The sequence below is a fragment of the Esox lucius genome, chromosome 8 (genome assembly GCF_011004845.1).
Source record: "Esox lucius isolate fEsoLuc1 chromosome 8, fEsoLuc1.pri, whole genome shotgun sequence".
Classification (NCBI taxonomy): Eukaryota; Metazoa; Chordata; class Actinopteri; order Esociformes; family Esocidae; genus Esox; species Esox lucius.
In genome coordinates, this window is record NC_047576.1 from 6,855,764 (window position 1) to 6,876,391 (window position 20,628).

At 43.3% G+C, this 20,628-nt stretch overlaps 1 protein-coding gene across 1 annotated transcript in view; it reads left to right on the forward strand.

Moving 5' to 3' along the window:
- The first annotated feature begins 5,669 nt into the window (after positions 1–5,669).
- nr5a2 (nuclear receptor subfamily 5, group A, member 2) overlaps positions 5,670–20,628 on the forward strand; it is a 66,024-nt gene continuing 51,065 nt past the window's right edge. Inside the window, exons 1-4 of the mRNA XM_029121754.2 lie at positions 5,670–6,155; positions 8,901–9,032; positions 11,486–11,604; positions 14,534–14,675. Of these exons, the coding sequence (XP_028977587.2) occupies positions 6,089–6,155; positions 8,901–9,032; positions 11,486–11,604; positions 14,534–14,675 (460 nt within the window). The 5' untranslated portion in view covers positions 5,670–6,088. The remainder of the gene's footprint in view (positions 6,156–8,900; positions 9,033–11,485; positions 11,605–14,533; positions 14,676–20,628) is intronic.

Here is a 20,628-nt window from a genome sequence, read left to right on the forward strand (position 1 = left end):
CTGACTGGCCTGACTGTTCTGTGTTCCATTGTTGTTGAACTGTTCTAAATGTTCTGTGTTCCATTGTTGTTGAACTGTTCTGACTGTTCTGTGTTCCATTGTTGTTGAACTGTTCTGACTGGCCTGACTGTTCTGTGTTCCATTGTTGTTGAACTGTTCTGACTGGCCTGACTTTTCTGTGTTCCATTGTCATTGAACTGTTCTGACCACCATTTCTACCAGTCTATCAGGCCTTCTGGTATGCAGCAAACCAGGGTCTGTTCTGTATCTTACACGCTGAGTCAAACGTAATTAGGTCTTTAGCCCATCTGGTAAATGGCAGCCGTTCATGTGAGGACTGGTACATTGCCCTGCTTGACCTCCCTGTTGACCAGGCAGCTACTGAGCTGAGACAGGTGGTCTCACCAACCACACACACATACAAAGATGCTGTCAGAGGGCCCCGGGCTTGATCGTGATGATAGGTTATTTTGCGGTACACCAGAAATTGTTGTTGGGGGGGGGGGGGGGGGGGGTCAGGGAAAGGTGCTCATCTTGGATGTGGGCTTCTCATTCAACGACTACATGGTGCAGACCCCAGCTGACAAGGTTCTAAAATATACCAGCCCCGCGTGTCACGCCTCAAGAGCCAGGGGTATCGGCACTGACTTGTAGTTCTGGTGTTTGTCTTGGCCATGCTCAGTGACTGACAGCGCGTGGCCCCCAGATTGTAAAACGAAGGCGAAATGACTAGTGAGGTACAGCCGTCGGTCAGAGGTCATGGGCAGCCTGCTGGTGCATAGGAGGTACTTCCTGTACCTATATGTTTTTATGATTGGAGCATTTAGGCTGTAATGTGATTGCTGAATTCAAATGAAGTATTCAAAGTGTTTGTACATGTGTATGTCTCTGTGTGTGTCTGTCATTCATGTCTATCTACCAGAAGTCCCCACAAATATGTTTTTTTTGGCAGGTCCCCAATGCAATTTCTGGCTTATGAGTTAGGTTTTGTGAAAAAAGCGTACAATCGGGTGTAGTGTTGGAATTGGGGTTACTATTATGTTTAGGTATTACTGGTTAGGGTTAGAGCAAGGTTACATTTAGGCATCGAAATTAGGTTATGGGTTTAAGTTTAACGTAAGGGCTAAATATGGGGAACATGGATTTCTTGGTCAGGTTTAGGTCTTAGATTCTCTCAATCATAAAAAGACAAAATGTGTGTGTGTGTGTGTGTTGTGAGTTCAGCCATTAATTTAAAAAAAATATTGCAATCTAGGCATTTGTCAGACATTAACATTTACATATTTTATGTTTTCGAAATGGTCCTGCTTCCATCATACCCCCAATCTGCAGGATTGGTGCAACACGTTCTAACGCCATGGTTTCTTTTCATTCATTATTCTCAAATGAGACGTCTAAAGAATCCGCAGCAACACACAAATACCATCTTAATGTTTGTTGAAATACTCACACGCGTGCAGTGCCTTGAATAATCCTGACATTCCTCACACAGCTGTTTTCACATTCACAATCCTTCTCAGTGCCACTTTCAAACTGGAATCAGGCAGTAGGCTAAGAGCCAAGCTCAGGAGATACAGGCAATGGACTGTAAACAGACTTCCAAAGGAGACCGCTAGATCTCGATAAGGCCTCCGACCCAATCGTTTTTTCAATTTTCTCAGACCTGGGTTCAAATATTATTTGACGTATTTTCTATTATTTCCCTTGGCCTGCCTGAAGTGTCAGATGGCCAGAGTTTGGGGGATTCCAGGAAATTCTATTGGTGCATTCGGTCAGGCACACTCATGCAATCACAATCACAATGTTTGACATTATCTCGAGTAGCATTTGAACCCAGGTGTGTCTGTGTTCGTTTCACCAGGGGTGCGGAATATACTGTAACCTGGCTTTGTTGTGGCTCGGACCCTGGCTGCACCTGACAACAGCTAGAACCGGCCACCGCTATTGTTTCTACGACCTCTTGAAAATAACAGCATATAGGAAGCAATGAACAATGACTGTTGCTTGACCCCGCTAATGGTTTTAACAGTAGTATTTCTCGGAGTGGGGGGGGGGGGGGGTGTTCTAGTTTGTATTCAGCGGAGGACTTAGTTCGGTGTCTCCGTGGGTCTGTGGAAAACATACAGAGTCAGCACGGGTTCGGACAGGACACATGCAGAAATATGATTAGGGCATTCCTTTCTGTGGCGGGACCTTCGTATCCGCCGTGCACTCTGGGACGGACGGGTGCACTGGGGCACCCAAAAGCAGTCCAGGCCTACGGGAAACAAGTGTGCTGCCCGAGACAGACCTGCAAACGGCACCCCAGTGGTCCTCAGTTGACCGGAGGCCAAAGGACCCATGTCCAATAGTCTACCCCGTGACCGGACGCCAAAGGACCCATGTCCAATAGTCTACCCCGTGACCGGAGGCCAAAGGACCCAGGTCCAATCGTCTAACCCCGCGACCAGAGGCCAAAGGACCCAGGTCCAATAGACCCAGGTGCAAGTAGGGCGCTAAATGGGTAACTTGGTGCCATTTGGGACGACCCATTGGAGTGCTTGTTGAGAAGCAGGCAAAGCGGCATGAGTCATTGCTGGCTTGGCCGCGGCTCACAGCCCTGTGCTTTCCCAGGCTCTACTGTTTACAATACTGTCAGTCTCTCTCTCTGTCTCTGTCCCTCTTTTTATCTCTCATGTGTGTGTACATGTGTGTGTGTGTGTTTCTGAAATTGGAGCATGTGCATGCAAACGTGTTTTCTTGTGCATGCGTGCGCACGGGTGTGTGTATGTAGAGTCCTCTAGGAAGGCAACGCGCTGTTACTTTGTTAGTTCTTCTGCCGTTATCAGCAGGGGACCAATTCTGGTAGTCAGGATGGAGGGAGAAAGGCTTGTGCCAGTGGCAACTGAGCAACTTGGGGTCACCAGGCGCCTTTCTTCGGTCAATAGGCCTGCCTTTGTTTGGTCACTTGTCTCACAAGGGTTTATCTCTTGACCTCGACGTAAACGCTGTGTTGTTGACAGACTTAGCGTCTCGCCTGGTAAGAAATGGCTGATTTTACAGCCCGTTACCTCGGGTAACAATTAACGCAAGTCACAATTGAACCGGGAATGGACCCTTTATAACCCTCAAATAAAAATCTGCAGCCCCACTTCTTTTTTTATTATTCTTTCCCTCTAACCCTGGGACTGATTTAGATCTGGGACACCAGCTGGGTATAAAAAATGATCAGATAGAACATAAAATGACCAGGATCCTGGACATGGAAGGGTAGAATTCTTTACCACTGCTCTGTAGGGTACTATGTGGAAACAATGTTCGTAAATACCAATGAGAAAGGATTACAGTATTACAGTCTTTTTTTCCTGGTTAAATAAAGGTTAAATGAAAAAAAATATATATATAAATAAATAAAAAATAACAGTAGTGGCACAAGTCATAACTGTTTTTGCAACTAGAACATTGTTCAATATTTCTTCTTTGACTTTCAGTAGGAGAACTTCAGCCCAGTTACAGGATACTGACTACCCTGGACAGGCAGCGCCTTGTAAAAGTCGCAGCCGGACCAATGTGGGCATCTTCTGGAACAGCAGGGTCGCCAAGCAAAAGTCCACAGAGCTGGCGTAGGACATCCTCCCTCACATTTCAGGTCCTGCGCCAGCTTCCAGAACAGCAGCGTCTCAACAGATAACACTGTCCACGCTTGAGGGTAGTAGGCACCAACTTCTTCTCATCCGTGGAGCTAGAGGGTCTGACGATGGCTCTGCCGATGGGTTCTGGGATTGGAGTTCTGGAAGCCAGCGCTGGGCCTCAAATGTGGGCAAGGGACTCTGTTGTCCTAAAAGCCATCCATACTGGTCTTGGTGCGCTATGAGCCAACTGGTCATGGTTGTCCGTCAAAAACCAGAGCCCAGGGGTTTGCATGCCCTCAAATTTAGACCTCTCTGTGACTTGGCCCAGGTCTCTCAGCAAAATCTGTTCCCGCCTTCCTGTCAAATGCATGAAACAATATCTAAATAAATGAAGATGGTCACGCTTCATTTTTCAAAGTCCCGATTTCCATCTGCAGATACTCTACAGACATATTAAATAGTAACACTATGAAACCAACTATCTGTTAATAAGAAATTGCTTGCTAAGGTTAGGGTTAGGGTCGGGGTTAGAGTTAGGTTAAAGTGTCACCAAAAAAACATTATAAACCACAGCTCTGTTTGGTTGGTACTACAGCGTCTCAACACAACACCTAGCCATCTTGCCATTCAGAATCACATAGGTGTAACAGCTCAGTTCAGGGTTGACTGTTCGAAGGTCATGCGTTCAAACCCAGGTCAGATTTGCCCTCTGATTTCAACACAGTACCTTGTCAACTCACTACCTGATATTCAGACCTAGAGCCGAGAATGTTACAATTGATGCCGATCTGGGACGGTATTTTGGGATGTTTATGTTATCCAGCAGATGAAGACAATTAGCGGACTGATCTGATTTCCTGGCTATGAGGCGCTAGGAGCTGATGATTACATTTTAATGATGCTGGCCAGAGCGTTCTGCTGTACCAGGCTGAGGCTATTGTAATTGAGATGCAGTTATAGTCTGGCGTCGGACCCAGCAGGTCCACAGAACCTGCTGCAGGGTTTGGCTTTGGCATCTGTCACAAGTGCCAGATAGCAGGTCCCGGGTGGTACATTGGGTAATTATTCCCTTCTACCACCCGGGTACTTCAGAACCCAGGACTGTTTCTCCATGCAGTAGTGTGCTGCTAGATTTGATGCTGTGGGAGAACCGGAAACTGGTGAATACCCATCCCTCTCAAAGCCACGCCCAGCCCTCTGCTTCCAAAAAGACTGCGCAGACAAAATGTATGCTAACAGCAGAAATTCCTGGCCACAAGGCAGCCAAGGCAGATCTGTCGTTAGGCCTGCGGCCTGGTCTCATGGGTGAGTATGCTTGGTATGCTTGTTTGTTATGTAGTGATTCTGTTAGGAAACGTTATGAATGATCATCAATCAGCTGCTGGGATGCAGGGCAATGTCCTTGACAACAGCCCTAAATGATTCAGTGGGTGCGACCATGTGTTTGCATGGTGAATATTCTATCCTGAGTGACTATATGTAAAAATAATATATATAACATAATACAAAGCACACCTCATAAATGTTTTTGGTGTTGCTTAGGACATTGATTATGGTTTAAACTGAAGCTGGGACATTCGTAAGTATTACTTGTAGCACCGTGCAATACAAATCAAAAGCCCAACACTTGCGTGGACATCTCTTAGTAAACATTTAAACGTTCTTCCCCAAGAAAAATGAAGAGACGGGCGTATTACCAAAGGGTGCTTTTAGTGTAAATTACCCAGTCAAGCTACTCACATGCTGCCGTGAAACCTGAAGGTGGAGCAAACTCCACCATGTCCTTTTGATGTTTTATTTACCACCTCCCTGACTATGCCCTAAATGACCTAAACAATAACACTGTCTCTCTCACCCACTCTCTCTCCCTCTCCTTTTCCCTCTCTATCCCACTCTCTCCCTTTCTATCTCTCTCTTTCGCTCCCCCCTCTCTTTCACTCTCTCCCTCTTTCCCCACTCTACCTCCCTCCCTCCCCCTCTCCCCCCATCCCGGCGTATCTCTCTCTCCGTGTCCCTCTGCCTCCCTCTCCTACAGGTTAATCATTCCAGCTGAGGGCTATCTGCTGGCGACCCCTTATCTGTCCCTGTGTCACTTTATAACTGGCCTTTATCAACCACCTGACCGTGCCTGGACCAATCCTAGTCTGGCATTTTTAAACAGGTTGATTAGGGATATACAGATAGGGTGCTGCTGTAGAATAATGCAACTCACTACATGAATTGAATGGGGAGGGAGGGGTAAGGGGGAGGCTAGTTCACCAGGCAGAGTTCACTTGACTTCAGACCAAGTGAACAGTAAAAAAAAAAAATACACAAAAAAAAAACCGTTTATTTTTAACCCCAAAGTCTCAGTGCTCTCCACTGTCCCCTATTATGGCTCCCAGAATGGAATAGTATAAGAGTGTCTCTGTGTTGTTTGGAGTTGGATCAGGACTGTGTTTTCTCATCAGGTGCTCTGGATTGGGACTGTAGCTAGCATGTCTTCCTGCAGCCCTGACAGTGGAAGTACTCTGTGCAGCTCCCCAAAGGACTTAACAGGCTCAGGTGAGTACGTGACGTCGTAGTCTATCGGCGGCGGAGGCTGTTATCCAGAGCAAATTTATACACTTTGTTAACTTAGTAGAGTACTCAATGTGTTGCAGCAGCTCCATATTAGGTGTCTGGTTCTGGGAAAGGTTTCAGTAGGCCCGTGTTTAGCTGTTAGACCACTGCGCTCGTGACTTTGCCATGAAGACAGTGTTAACTGGCACGTGTTCTCCAGTAACCCCCGTTTGAAATGTTCATTTTGTTTTTGCATTTTTGAATGACAGCCAATTACGCGATATTATGCTTAAACGTTAATGTTCAGCTTGCAGATTCCATTAAGTTATTGATGTTTGCAGGTGTCTATGGCTGAATATGTTGTTAGGGCGCTTTTAGACGTATATAGGGCCTACCGTAATATATTGTACAAAATCAATACCTATGTGACCCTAAAACTCAGGCACGATGACTAATTTCCAACACATACAATTTTACGTCAGAGATAACGAATTTCCGGAACTGAATTGAACAGATGTTGCACATAAGGTAGGCTGACATTAACACGTGGTCTCGTGCACAACAGGTGGGCCGTCATCTTTTATACACTACAGCTTACATTTCGTGCAACACTGAAGGAGATGTTGTGAGCTTTTCACCTGCGCTTGGTTTGCACAGTTCCTTGACAGTTTAAAGTGATGATGCATTAATTTCGAAACATGTAACTTGTACGCCGAAACGTGTTGTCCAATTTCATCTGGCTATTGTGTTTTTGACGGGCCCCACCTTAAATATTAAATCTTTAGATTGAATAATAGTTAAAAAGCCGTTATCTGGAATCCTTCTGATTTGCCTATCAGCGGGTTAAGAGTAGGCATGAGACATGAAACGAAATTATTGTTAATTTTGTGTTTATAATAGTTGTAACAATTGTTAGATGTTTACTGCGCATTTGGTAGATTGAGAATTCATATTAAAGTTAGTTGGTTGTATAGGTAATTATATAATAAATCTATATTTTATGTAATATATAATTAAGTCCGTTAGGAGTTGTGTGCGTGTATGTGCAGGACCTCTAACGTAATATGTGGAGTTGACCTTAGATAAGAAGTCTAACCTTTGGCTTTTAAGCCCGCTATACGTTATTTTTCATCATGCTCTTCATCCGAATGACAGCTCTCAATATAGGGATCAGGTGGATTATGATGCATTCCGCGGTGTGTGTGAGAGAGAGCGAGAGAAAGAGAGAGAGGGAGAGAGAGCGAGAGAGAGGGCGAAAGAGATATATACATAGATATTATAATGGATATTTTAAAACACAAATTCTTATTTTCGTTTTGTTTTTTTAGTTCCATGGTTGATCAGGTATGATGTCGCTGCAAACTGATGATGTTGTCTGTAAGTGCATTTAATTGTCCCGCAATATAGCTGTTTTATCTCAATATTAGGCAGAGAAATACAATCATGCAAACAGATATTTGAGTTAATGTGGCATTACAAAAAGGCAAAGATATGTAACCTTGTGCTGTGCTAGTGCTGTGAATTTGGGACAATTAGCAAAACGTGAAATGTAAGCATTTTAATGGAAATCCCTGTGTGTCCCATTTTCGCAATACTCAGTGTCACATTTACGCAATGGTCACCTTATAGCTTCTCAATTTTTTTTGAATTGCAAAACTATTTGAGTTTATAGCTTTAAAAAAATAACAAATATAGTAAAATGTACCGTTTGTTTCGAATGCTTTCGGCTGAATATAAGGAAAAATATTTTAAAAAGTAAAAAAAACTGTGTAATTTAGGTCTGAGGAAAAACGTTTTGGTGCAACTGTGCCATTATTTTATTGGCTATCCATTCCTCATAAAAATCCAAATTAGAACTAATACGGTATTACGCGTATATAACTCACAAGTCTGTTAACATAACAACATACCTCCTCGGTGTCTTCCGCTCCTGTGCGAGAAAGCTCGTTTTCTATTAACGTTAAACTGCATCACCTTCTATTTATTTTTTGTTATCCCCCGGCTTTTAAAGTACATCATTAGCCGTATAAACAGCTGTGATTTGGACCGTCTGGATAACGGCTTGTGATGTTGCGGGTCTTACCGCGCGCGATTGGAGCTGACTGTGTGACGTCAGACCACCACCAGCTCCTGATTGGCGCGAGGCGGCGGTGTCAGTGTGGAGTAAACAAAGCAGCAACGAGAGGTCTGAACTTCACATCCCACTCCATCACAGATAGACCGAGTCCGATCTTACGCGGAGGAGGGGCCGAGGTGACAGTCCTTGCCAGCCAGTCCGAAAGTTCCTGATAGTTCGCTAACTCCACTTCCACCAGACCGGTGTCCAAGACGTGGTAAAAACAGCGGGAGAGCAGTTAGCAGCGGAGACCTCAGAATCGGGTGTCATCGTCTTGTAATCCGGCAATTATCGTTGTCCGGGTTGATTTGTTATTTTCATGAGGAAGAGTGAGATTTATGTAGAGAGAGAACTCGAAATCAGTCCGCTCTATTTCTCCTCAACTTCTCGGCGAAACCATGCTCGTGTTCTAGGCTCAGCGGCATTGCTTCATATTGCAAATCACAGAATGAACTTAAATTACGCTGGCTGTTTCTGGCTACCCACCGGGTGTCTAGCCTAGACGGTCGATTTCCGTTCAAACCGAACCCGCGGCAGTTGACCCATACAGTGAGCGTGCAGGATTTGGGAAGCCACTCTCATCGCTGTGTGTGATTGTGTGTGAGAGCCTGTGGTGTCCCTTTCCCGTCCAGGTGGTCCACTGGACGGAGCTGAGTCTCCCGCTCAGCCCAGCGGAGCTGTCATGCTGCCCAAAGCCGACACAGAATCTCTGGGACTCGTTCGATCGCATGGAGAACAGGGGCACATGCCCAGAAATATGCAAGGTAAGAGATCGAAGTCCATTTAAGCTACCAATTTTTACTAGTATTGTAGACCGCATATCCTAAGTGCGTCGTTATTACATGCGTGAATTGGAGACACTCGTGTCATTTGGGGCAGAAGGACGGAGAGTGTAGCACTAAAAAGCCAACTTCCAACTGCGTCTGAATCTTCTGTTTATTGTAGTTGGCATAGTTAACTTATTTGCTGATTATGCATTGTGCAACAGTATTAGGGTAGGCCTAAACTAGGAAGATGTGGCACTTGCGAATTCGCTCAACCTCGTTATATATCAGGGTTGACAATCGCAGATTTCTTAGTAATATGGACTATTCACTTAAGTCAGATATCACTCCTTTTTTCTGTTTATTTTATTAAACCATATTACGAGAATATAGGCCGCGGTAGACCAATGTCTTGTGTTAAGCGTTACTGAATCCCGAAAATTGTGTGTTGCTTACCCAAAATGTCACCCAACTCTGGCTTTTCATACTCTGTTTCAGACAGACCCATGCTAATCAATTAAAATACGTTTAATTTTGGATTTGCCATGTTTTCTTTCACAATACGTTTTTCTCATGAATTGATAAGCCTATATAAAAATGTGAACAATGTAGAACTATTCATATAATATTCAGAATTCATCAAGTATTGGGCCCAGGATAAAAATGTATATTTGACTGAACAAAAATCGATGCCTATGCGATTACTGAAAAAAATCCTTATTCGAGTTAGATACATTTTACATGGATACTGTTTTGTTAGTTTAATAACAATTATAAGTTGTTAGTATTTCCTATGGAGCATTTAAGTTACGCTGCGTCGTCACTCCATGCTAGACGTTCATTAACAAATGTGTAAAAGTTTTAAAGATGTGGAATTAAAATAATTATTTTCGATGAAAATTTTAGTTTTTTTCATGCCTATCGAAGTTAATTAATCTAAATCCTCTTCATTTTGTCAATTGCATATTTACATTCGGTATAAAAACCAGTCTCATGTATTAAGATACAAATATCTGATAACGCAACACAATCTGCCATGCTTATATTAACGACCGTCTTTAAAATTTGTTTTTTTCCAGGTGTAGTTTCTCGAAGTGCAAAAGGAAATTACTCCCTAAAATGTATTTTAACATACAGGCCCATTTTGGAGAGATCAAACCCTTAACCTGGATTTAGTTTTTGAGGCTGCGGTGGCGCAAGACACGAGATAAGATTTGATATGTCAATGTTACCGTAAAGCTTTCTGTCTGAACATGATTTTAAAAAATCCCGGCCTCCGAACCGGTCAGTAGGCAGACCCGGAGTGCTAATCACATAGACTCTGTTCTTCTGTAATCAGAATAGACTAGGAGGCCGGACTATTTTATTGGAGAATTTTCATACAGGAGGACGAGATTATAATAAATTACGAGTTAAGACTCAGCAGTTGTGGAGAACATGCCCCCCTATGTTTAACACATTTAGAGAATTTGCTTAATTAAACTATTTCTTATTATGAGTTAAAAGGGCACTGCCGAACTTTAAAAACACAAAAGGACTTGTTGCCTTCTACTTATTATTCAGCGCTATAAACGCTGCGAGATCAAAGGGCGGATGGAGAAACACATTCATTCACATTCAGCTGCCACACGGGCAGATAGATGAAATTTGAAAGTTAGGCAAAATTATTTTATATAGAAAATAAGACAAATGTTGGGATAATATTTTGATCCGTTTTTCAGTCTGCTCCGGAATTTTGATTTTAGTTTTATGTTGTCCGCCTATTTATAAGAACTACACGCCTTTTTGTAACCGTTGTAAATGTCAGTTCAGCTGTTTGTTTAGCACTGTCATATATCCGCTTATCAGTGCAAATATTACTTTCGGCATTTATGCCAGAAAAGGGTAGGCTAAAGCAGGTGCTTATAGAGTGTCAATTAAAATATACGCACAGGCTACAACATGAGAATATTAGTTTTAGGCTATTCAATTAGAGCATTTGTAAGTTCCATTTCAGAATCAGTTCTTTCTTTTTCTTTTTTGCCTTTTAGAGCGAAAGGTTACATTGTATGTCTTAATTTGTCTGTGGGCGGTCACATTTTGTTCTCGAAATCTTAACTCAAATATCTTAACATTTCCCGGATGAATTCACGACTTAAAATCATGAATATTTATGAAACCCGGTTTCAAATGTTTGCCCTGTATTCGACTAGCAACCAACACTGAGTACAGCAAATGTGTTTAAAGATACCTTTTTTCCAGCTCTATTAAATAACATCATTTATTTTAAACGATGTTTTTTTTCAAATGTACCTTTGTATTGATTCCTTCAAAATGCACTCTTTTTCTGGATGTTAAAAAATATTTCATATTCTTAAGGTCATTGTAAAGTAATACATACATTTACAGTGTATGACTGCTATAGGATGAATTAGTGTTATCTGAACTTCTTTTTGTGTTCCTTTCTAATGCAGCCCCTCACTATAAAATGATGGACTACTCATATGATGAAGACTTGGATGAGATGTGTCCGGTTTGTGGAGACAAGGTTTCTGGATACCATTATGGTCTTCTTACCTGCGAAAGCTGCAAGGTTTGTTCATTTCTTTCAACCCTCTTTCCTGCACTTTCATCTGATTGTCTGTCTGCTGATTCTCTTCATTCAGTCTATTTGGCATCTGAATGTTCTACATTAGATGTTCAGATGTCCCATGCAACCTAAATGTAGTCAACCACATTTTTTGTACATTTTCAAAATTTCTGTAGCTAGTTATTTCTGTATGTGTCAGGCTACACATTTATGCATATGCTGACATTATGTAAAACAGGTGTTATAGATTTAATCAGATTTTCTGACCTTGAGATGTTACCCATTGGCTTTGAGGATTCCTTCAATAGCTGCATTGCTTTATTGGACAGGTTTTGTCTTTATACCGTTGAGTCTTTGATCTGCGTGATGGTAGAGAGTGTGCTTTTTTGTAATATTCTGCATACAGAGAATGTCAGTAGAAAAATAGATACAGAGTTGTTAAAGAATCTTGTGAGCAGATTCAATGGACCATTCTATTACAGTAGCAGAGATCGCCATTTTAACTCAGATACTGGTTAGATTCTACACTGGCACTTCAAATGCATCTCGAAATGTTGACTGCGGTTCTCTTTAAGGGGCAGCTAGCCCGCGTATGATCTCAGGTGGGGGTCTCCAACGAAATCATCTTGTATTTGCAATAGATTATGGTCTAATTTTCTCCTGACGAGATGTAAAAGGGACCTGTTTATCAGCAAAAAAAGATTTGAGGTGTCATTCTGTTTGCTGTGTAGTTATTTTTTGACAGAAGCTGTGTGTTTTGGACGGGAAAAGGATTGGATTTTGAGCATTTTTATAATTTCTCTTCAGACTGCCACCCAGCTCTGGTTCTGGGATGGGTGGTAGCAGGATTCAATGTCTGACTCACTCAAAGTAATAGTGTTAGACAGCAAGTAACACAGTCTGCTTTAAACGTGTACACACACACACGCACACACAGACCAAAGCACACACAGGCACAAGAAAGCAGAAACAACCATGCAATCACAGGCAAGCAGGATGCACAGACATTAACACACATACACACACACACACAGAATATGTTAGGTCCACATAACCCTCCCTGTACATGTATGATAAAACAACCAAAACATCCCCTGAAATGACCAAGGTGTCCCCCCCATGGGGTTTGGAGGCTCCAAAAATCACTCTTGGGATCTCTGGTTTTCTTTTCATTAAAAAAGGAATCAATTAAATACACACACACACACACTGACTTGAAAATGAGTGAAATGCACGGTGTGCAATAGTCTGTTCTCATAGCTGCTGTCAGACGCAGTAAAAGCTGTGGAAAAAGTTTTGGAATAAATATACACAATATAGCACACAGACTCACAGAGTCATCATAGTCCTACAAACTACCCAGAACGCAGATGAGAAGTCGGGACTCCCTGGATGTTGAAGTGATATCTTGCGGTTTTACGCTAGTTGAGCTGTTGGTATTCACGCTGGGGTTTTTGGCTTCCATATTTATAGAAATGTGTCGTATACTCAATGGAAATGTGGGGAAAACAAAAAGAACATCTTCTGCTTTCATTAAATGTGTTAGTCTGGTTGATGTCAGTGGACTGAATGTCCAGTTTTGTTTTACAGAGGTTTTGTTTTCATGTTACCAGGCACTTGAGTCAGCCGATGCAGACTTTACATTAAATCTATGTTTGGGATTTGGTGAAATATTGATAGTTTTCCTAGTAAATGGGGAAGGTTTAGGGAATTTTACCCGCTGGTATGGATTGGGAATACATTAATAACTTTTTCCATATTTAATTTTTTTCCTGCTGCCTCTGGAAATGTATTCAATGGTGCAGGTAGTACCGTGTAATTGTGGAAGTGTAAATTATGGATATCATTTGAAGGATTTCTTTTTTTACTTGAATAGTCATATATTTAAAGCCTGAAGTTGAGTGGTAGAAGATGTTTTACAAGTACATTCTGCAGTCTTCATGGCCCTGTGCAAGCCTAAATATCAATGTTGTTCTTGTAATATTGTATGGCTGGGATTGCAACAGGTCCTTCTGTGAAAACACTGTTCACAAATGTAAAAACGTTACTCAAAATAAATATGACACTAACACTGACATTAACAAAATTATACTGTGTACATTTCATCAACCTCTAATTTAACTATCAGTAACATGGCATTTGCATTCATGCATGTTTTTCAACAATTACACAAAGTACATATTTATGTTTGGCGTAAAAAAAGAACTGCTCAAGTGTGTGTGTGTGTGTGTGTGTGTGTGTGTGTGTTTGTTAATTTTTGTGGGGTTTTGCGGGTTGCAATGGTGTGTACATATAATCCTATGCATGGTGGGTTTATCACAGTGGGATTGTTTTCTGTGTATTCGGTTGCATATGTTTGAATGTTTTCTGTGTTTGTTTCCACCTGGAGAAAAGACAAAGTTTCCTGTTAACCCAACTGGCTACTCAGGCAAACTTTATACTAACCTGGGCTAAAATGTAATAACTTCAGACAGTGGGGCTAGCTTCATTTGTGTCCCTGTTCTCATCAATGTATGCACATGCTTGTGTCTGTGTGTCTGTTTGTCTGTGTGTGTGTGGTGTGTGTGTGTGTGAGTGCCCGCTCCCTGAAATGTGTGTGTGTGTGGTGTGTCTATGTGTGGTGTGTGTGAGTGTCTGTGTGTGGTGTGTGTGTGAGTGCCCGCTCCCTGAAATGTGTGTGTGTGGTGTGTCTATGTGTGGTGTGTGTGTGAGTGTCTGTGTGTGGTGTGTGTGTGAGTGCCCGCTCCCTGAAATGTGTGTGTGTGTGGTGTGTCTATGTGTGGTGTGTGTGTGTGAGTGTCTGTGTGTGGTGTGTGTGTGAGTGCCCGCTCCCTGAAATGTGTGTGTGTCTGGGTAAATGGGGCAATTAACGAAACAAAAAAACTTGGCTGGGGTCACGCTTGTTGACGTGTTAATTCTTGCCTCTCCACAGGGCTTCTTCAAGCGCACAGTGCAGAACAACAAGCGGTACACGTGTATAGAGAACCAGAGCTGCGCCATCGACAAGACGCAGAGGAAACGCTGCCCCTACTGCCGCTTCCAGAAGTGCCTCACAGTCGGCATGAAGCTGGAAGGTGATGACCGCTCATGAGATCGTAACACGGCAGAATGAGTCGCGGCGTCGGCCAGACAGACAACGTCGTGTTTGGGCGTTGGGGTTTGACATCAGGCTGTGCATGACTGACCCGGGCTGCTTTAGATTTTTTTCTCTTTTGATGAGTGTTTTGATTGAGTTGCCCCAGAGTGACTGAGGTTCAGGTTTTTAGATTTTCTTGGGGGTGACTCCATTGGTTGCGTTGTGACAGGCGAGTTAAGTCACACCCAGACAGAGTATTTGAAAGACAACAAATAGGCCAAAGTCTGACAGTGGTTAGTGGTTTCCCACTAAACAAATCAGATCATGGTCATATTGGGAGTTCAGTGTGGATCCTCTAGTCACTTAGCAAAAACGTGGAAAATATCCATTTGAACCATCTTTTGATTGGAATACTACAGGCCTTTTGAAACTCTCATCTGGAAGTTTCAAGGCAAAAGAAAAGCTTGTATTGGTTCAATTTCCGCTTTCCACCGGTTCTACAGGTTTCTGCTGCCATTCCGAAGAAATGTGTTGATGTAGACGTTTCTAAAGGTTTCTACTGTTGTTCTATAGAAAGTCGTTAATGTAGACATTTCTAAAGGTCTCTTGTGTTGGTCAATTGAAATATATTGGTCTTTTCTTGAACCCCAGTGAAAGCATAGGCATCTCCTAACCCCATATCTCCCTTTAACTATGTTTGGATTATTTAAAATATGTGACTCTGTATGATGTCCAGTTTGTTCCTGATCTGTAGTGGGAATCCTTCAACTACACAGGTGAAAATCAGCCTTGTGTTGTCATGACTCTTCTCAGGAATGAAGTCCCTCTCCTGTACCGCTCCCCATTCGCCCGGCGCCTTCACAAAACCACGCCACGTTTGTTTGCATGCCGGGCTTATTTGAGACAGCACTTCTTTCCCCCTTAGCCTGCAGGGGTGTGGTTTTAATTACTATTAATTGTGAATGGCCGGGGGGCAGAATTTCCACGCCTGTCATTTTACAGCTTTACTACGGGGGTGATTTGTTTTCATATGCCAGCAGCTGGGCGGACGGGCCCTGCAGCACTCTGTTGAGTCCAGCCCAGGGGCAGAGCCAGGCGGGCGGGTGGACTGCTAGGCCGGCGGGGGGGGGGGGGGTTGCCACAACCTGTGAAGAGCACAAAACTAGAATCCTGATCTCGTAGCTTTCAAGTAAACACATGAATATATTATTAATATATTCACATGGGCCCAAAACAAAAAAAAGCAGTTTGCACCTAGACCCGTTTGGTCCGATAAAAAGTTATTTAAATGGTGGAATTGTTTGCAGGGGTTCGATTGTCTCGTGTTATCGGACATTGTTCCTGTTTACAGACGTCTGTGGAACGAGTTGACATCCAGTTGTCATAGTGCAGTTCTGGGGACACTGTGAATCGGGTGAAAATAGAGTCAGTGATATCTGGGTGACACAGGCTGTATCCTGCCCTCTTTATCTGGCGACGCCTTACCTATTTTGGAGGAAAAGTCATCTAAAATGATGCCTCTGTGAGATACAGACTTTAGTGTGTTTTTATGCCGCGCTAGAAGGTTTACTTGTGCCTATTCTGCATTCATGGCTTAGGATTTGACACACACATACCTTCTCTTTTGGCGTGTCTGTCTTGTTTTTTCTGTCCATGCCTGTTCTTTTCTGGAGTCTGTTAATTTGCGCCGTCTGTTCTGTTGCAGTGCATGTTTTCTTTTGCCTGTTTTGCTCAGTCTGTTTTGTTGTGTGTTGCTGAGTCTGTTCTGTGGCCGTGGCGGTTTCACTCTTGTGTGTCGGTTCTGTTTTTGCATCAGTTCTGTTGCGATGTCCTTTTTTGTGTGTGTGAATGGGCAGATTAATCAGTTCATGACATTTTAGTTGACCATAGTATTGTAAGACTACTAAGTTGTGTCATTTATTAAACAAGACAGTATGCAATTTAATTATAAATGAAACTTTTGGCTTAGCAGTGTGTGTTAAAATTATTGATGGTTGAATATGTTTCACACGTTTACTGATGAAATGTACCACATGTGTTCATTTAGTAATTAATCTAATTTGGGTAATTAATTTAGTCCCATGTGGGCATTCATCATTCCTGTTTAATTGCTCAGTGCCATGATAATGGTCAATAGCTACTGTAATCCAAGAGTCTGGGAGATTGTCTGTTCTTGAAACCAAGCTTTCACCAGCCTCACCTGCTACTCTAATAACACACTCGGGGAAGGCTGTACCAAGTCGTTTTTTGGATTGATTTATATAGTCTTTACTGTAAGTTCAGCTCAATTACTTAAGCCAAATGGGTTGTCCCATTCAGAATGCCACAGTAACCGGCGTCTTGCCGTAAATAAGAATACCAGTAATAATTCGGCAGTTCACGTTCCCCCTTACCTCCTAGCCAAATGCTAATATTCCCACGCAGATAAACGGAACGGTTGTTTGTTTTCCTTTCATGCCCCCCCCCCCCCCCCCGTTCTCCCAGGCTTGTCTGTCTCCCGTTCCCCCTCCTACCTGCGATGGAACTGAAGCCAGACTCCTGTCCTATTACTTATGCATAGGTATTATGGGTATTCATGTGTGTGTGTGGGGAAGCTGGCATCCAGAGTGGGGCCTGGGCAGACATGACAAACAGGGTGTCAGAACCCGGCCAGGGAGTCATTAATAAGATGCTCCCCGACAGGGATCCTCACCGACGCCGGCTTAATATTCCTGTATATTAAACACTCATAAATCAGGCCGTAAGCAGGACACTGTGTGGCCCCGGGTTGGAGTGTGTGTGTGTGTGTGTTGGGGGGGGGGGCTATACCTCATACCCTATACAGCTGTCCTATACTTCAGTCCTATACCTCAATACTATACCTCAGCCCTATTGTATACATCAGCCCTATACTTCAGTCCTATACATTAGCCCTGTAAGTCAGCCCTGTACTTCAGTACTATACCTCATACCCTATACAGCTGTCCTATACTTCAGTCCTATACCTCAATACTATACCTCAGCCCTATTGTATACATCAGCCCTATACTTCAGTCCTATACATTAGCCCTGTAAGTCAGCCCTGTACTTCAGTACTATACCTCATACCCTATACAGCTGTCCTATACTTCAGTCCTATAGTTCAGTCCTATACGTCAGCCCTGTACTTCAGTACTATACCTCAGCCCTATACAATCATCCCTATACCTCAACACTATACCTCAGCCCTATACGTCAGCCCTATACCTCAACCCTATTCCTAAGCCCCATACCGCAGTCCTATATCTCAGCTCTATCAATACTTCTGCTCTGTACTTCAGTCCTTTACTTCAGCCATATACTATAGTAATCAGCCCTATACCTCAGTGTTATTCATCAGACCTATAGGTCAGTCCTATAAATTAGCCGTATGTCCCAGTCCTACATCAAAGTCCTGTGGCCCAGCTCTATACCTCAGCCCTATACCTAGTCATATACCTGACTTATCCCTCAGCTAAGCCCCATCCCCAGCCCAGATGACTCTGTTCGACATGCATGTAAATATCCTTGTTTAATTAGGCTCAAGGAGAGAGAAGAAAAAAAAACGCTATAAAAGAGCCCCAGTATTCATGATGTGATTTCCAGGTTCAGACCTAATTGAGTTTTCCCAAAAGGGGCGACTATTCGTTTCCAGCTCATTAATTACCCTGTTGCTCTGAGTCATTAATAGTTAAAGCAGCTACAATAATGTATAATGGATACAGAGGATTTGTAGTACAAATGGCACCCTATTCCCTTCAGGGTATGCTACCTTTGAAGGATTCTATGGGATTTTGGTCAAAAGTAGTGCATAATTATTTTTCCCGGTGATCCATGTTTTAAAGGCCTTGTTTCTCCCTGGGATGGATCGACGGAGTGGCTGTCCTGTCGTATTGCTCCCTGTGAGTGTGTGTCATAGATGCTGCTGGTGAAGTGTGTGTGTGTGTGTGTTGGAGAGAGAGTGAGTGTGATAGACGCTGCTGGTAAAGTGTGTGTGTGTGTGTGTGTGTGTGGGAGAGAAAGTGAGTGTGATAGACGCTGCTGGCAAAGTGTGTGTGTGTGTGTGTGGGAGAGTGTGTGAGTGTGATAGACGCTGCTGGTAAAGTGTGTGTGTGTGTGTGTGTGTGGGAGAGAGAGTGAGTGTGATAGACGCTGCTGGTAAAGTGTGTGTGCGTGTGTGATAGACACTGCTGGTGAAGTGTGTGTGTGTGTGTGTAAGAGAGAGTAAGTGTGTGTCATCGACACTGCTAGTAAAGTGTGCGCATGTGTGTGTGTGTGTGAGAGTGAATGTGTGTGACAGAACCTGCTAGTAAAGAGTGTGTGTGTGTGTGTGTGTGTAAGAGAGAGTGAATGAGTGTGTGTCATAGACATGCTGGTAAAGTTTGTGTGTGTGTGTGTGTGTGTTTGTGTGTGAGAGTGAATGTGTGTGACACAACCTGCTAGTAAAGACTGTGTGTGTGTGTGTTTGTAAGAGAGAGTGAATGAGTGTGTGTCATAGACATGCTGGTAAAGTTTGTGTGTGTGTGTGTGAGAGTGAATGTGTGTGACAGAACCTGCTAGTAAAGAGTGTGTGTGTGTAAGAGAGAGTGAATGAGTGTGTGTCATGGACGGGCTGGTAAAGTTTGTGTGTGTGTGTGTGTGTGCACATCACTTAGCCAGTTGTGTCTTGTCGTCTAGGTGCCACAGCGCATGTGGAATCTCGCCTTTCCTGCCCCTCTGTGATCAGACCCGTGTCTGTGATGCCCCGTGTGTCTCCGCGCTGTGCGTCTTCTTGCCCTCTCGGCCCTCCTCAGCCCCCCTTTTGGATCAGCGCCGCCGTGACAGACACTGCTGTGACGGAGACCATTAAAACCACTCCCAAGGCGGCTGTTTGGCCGGCCCCTCCTGATCACATTCTGCATTTCAATGCCGCTCCCTACACGAGACGTTAGATATTACCAGCCCGACTGTCTCCCAGGGTGTCCATGCTGACCCGGTACTGGAGGGATGGAACGGAGGTTCCGTTTGGGTCGGGGGGGTGGGGGTTTATTCAGGACCCCCGGAGGTCCTCTGGCCCATCAGTCTGACCCCGTGCCAGCCTCCAGTTTGCCCTACACCACCGCAGCCCCGGCCGTAAGTCAGAAATAATTAAGCATAAATAATTAACGGGGGCCCCCCAACAGAGGGGTACAGAGGGGAGGGGGAGACGCCCCCCCCTCGGCACGCGCGGTGCAGATCATACATGGCCCGTTGCGCACCGCGTCAACTGGAACATTCATTAGCCCAAATGAAGCCCTGTTCTCTGAATGACGGGTTCCCTCTGGGTTCTGCTGGGGGTGTATATGATGTTTTTTCAGTGATTAGGAAGTTTAACATCTTTTCGGTGTTTATTACTCCCGTTTCATTTTCACTGTTTGCACAAGGGGAATTTTTTCGTGTTAGCACTTCAGTATTTTTAATGAGTTTATTTCAGTTTTTACACTCTTGTCAGTGTTCATGGCGTTTGGATAAAATAATGTAGTGTTTGAGTTATGTGTTTAATCCTTTTTACTGTCAATGCTACAGTATGAAGTATTTTGAATGAAGAGGGAAATCATTAACAGTGTAACAGTCTAATGCTCTGAATTAGAATAAATAATTTCAGTGTTATTTTCTGTGTAGGTCCATGCAAATCAGTTTTGAGTAAAAATCTAAAGTTCTTGTTTCAGGTCAATGAGTAATGGATGTTTACGACGTGTCAAACCGACTGACAAAGTTGTGTCATAACATGTTATGATGATGATGATCTCTCTTTCTGCTCTAAAACATTACAGTTGTGTGAGTGTGAAGGTTAACTTAAAGTTTAATAGTAATTGATGAAATCTGTTTCCCCGAGACACATTTATTTGATTGTCTATCTCTGCCTGGAATTATGATATGATGTTGGCGATTACGAATTGCTCCTCTTGAGTTATTCGGGTTGATAATGTTGTGGC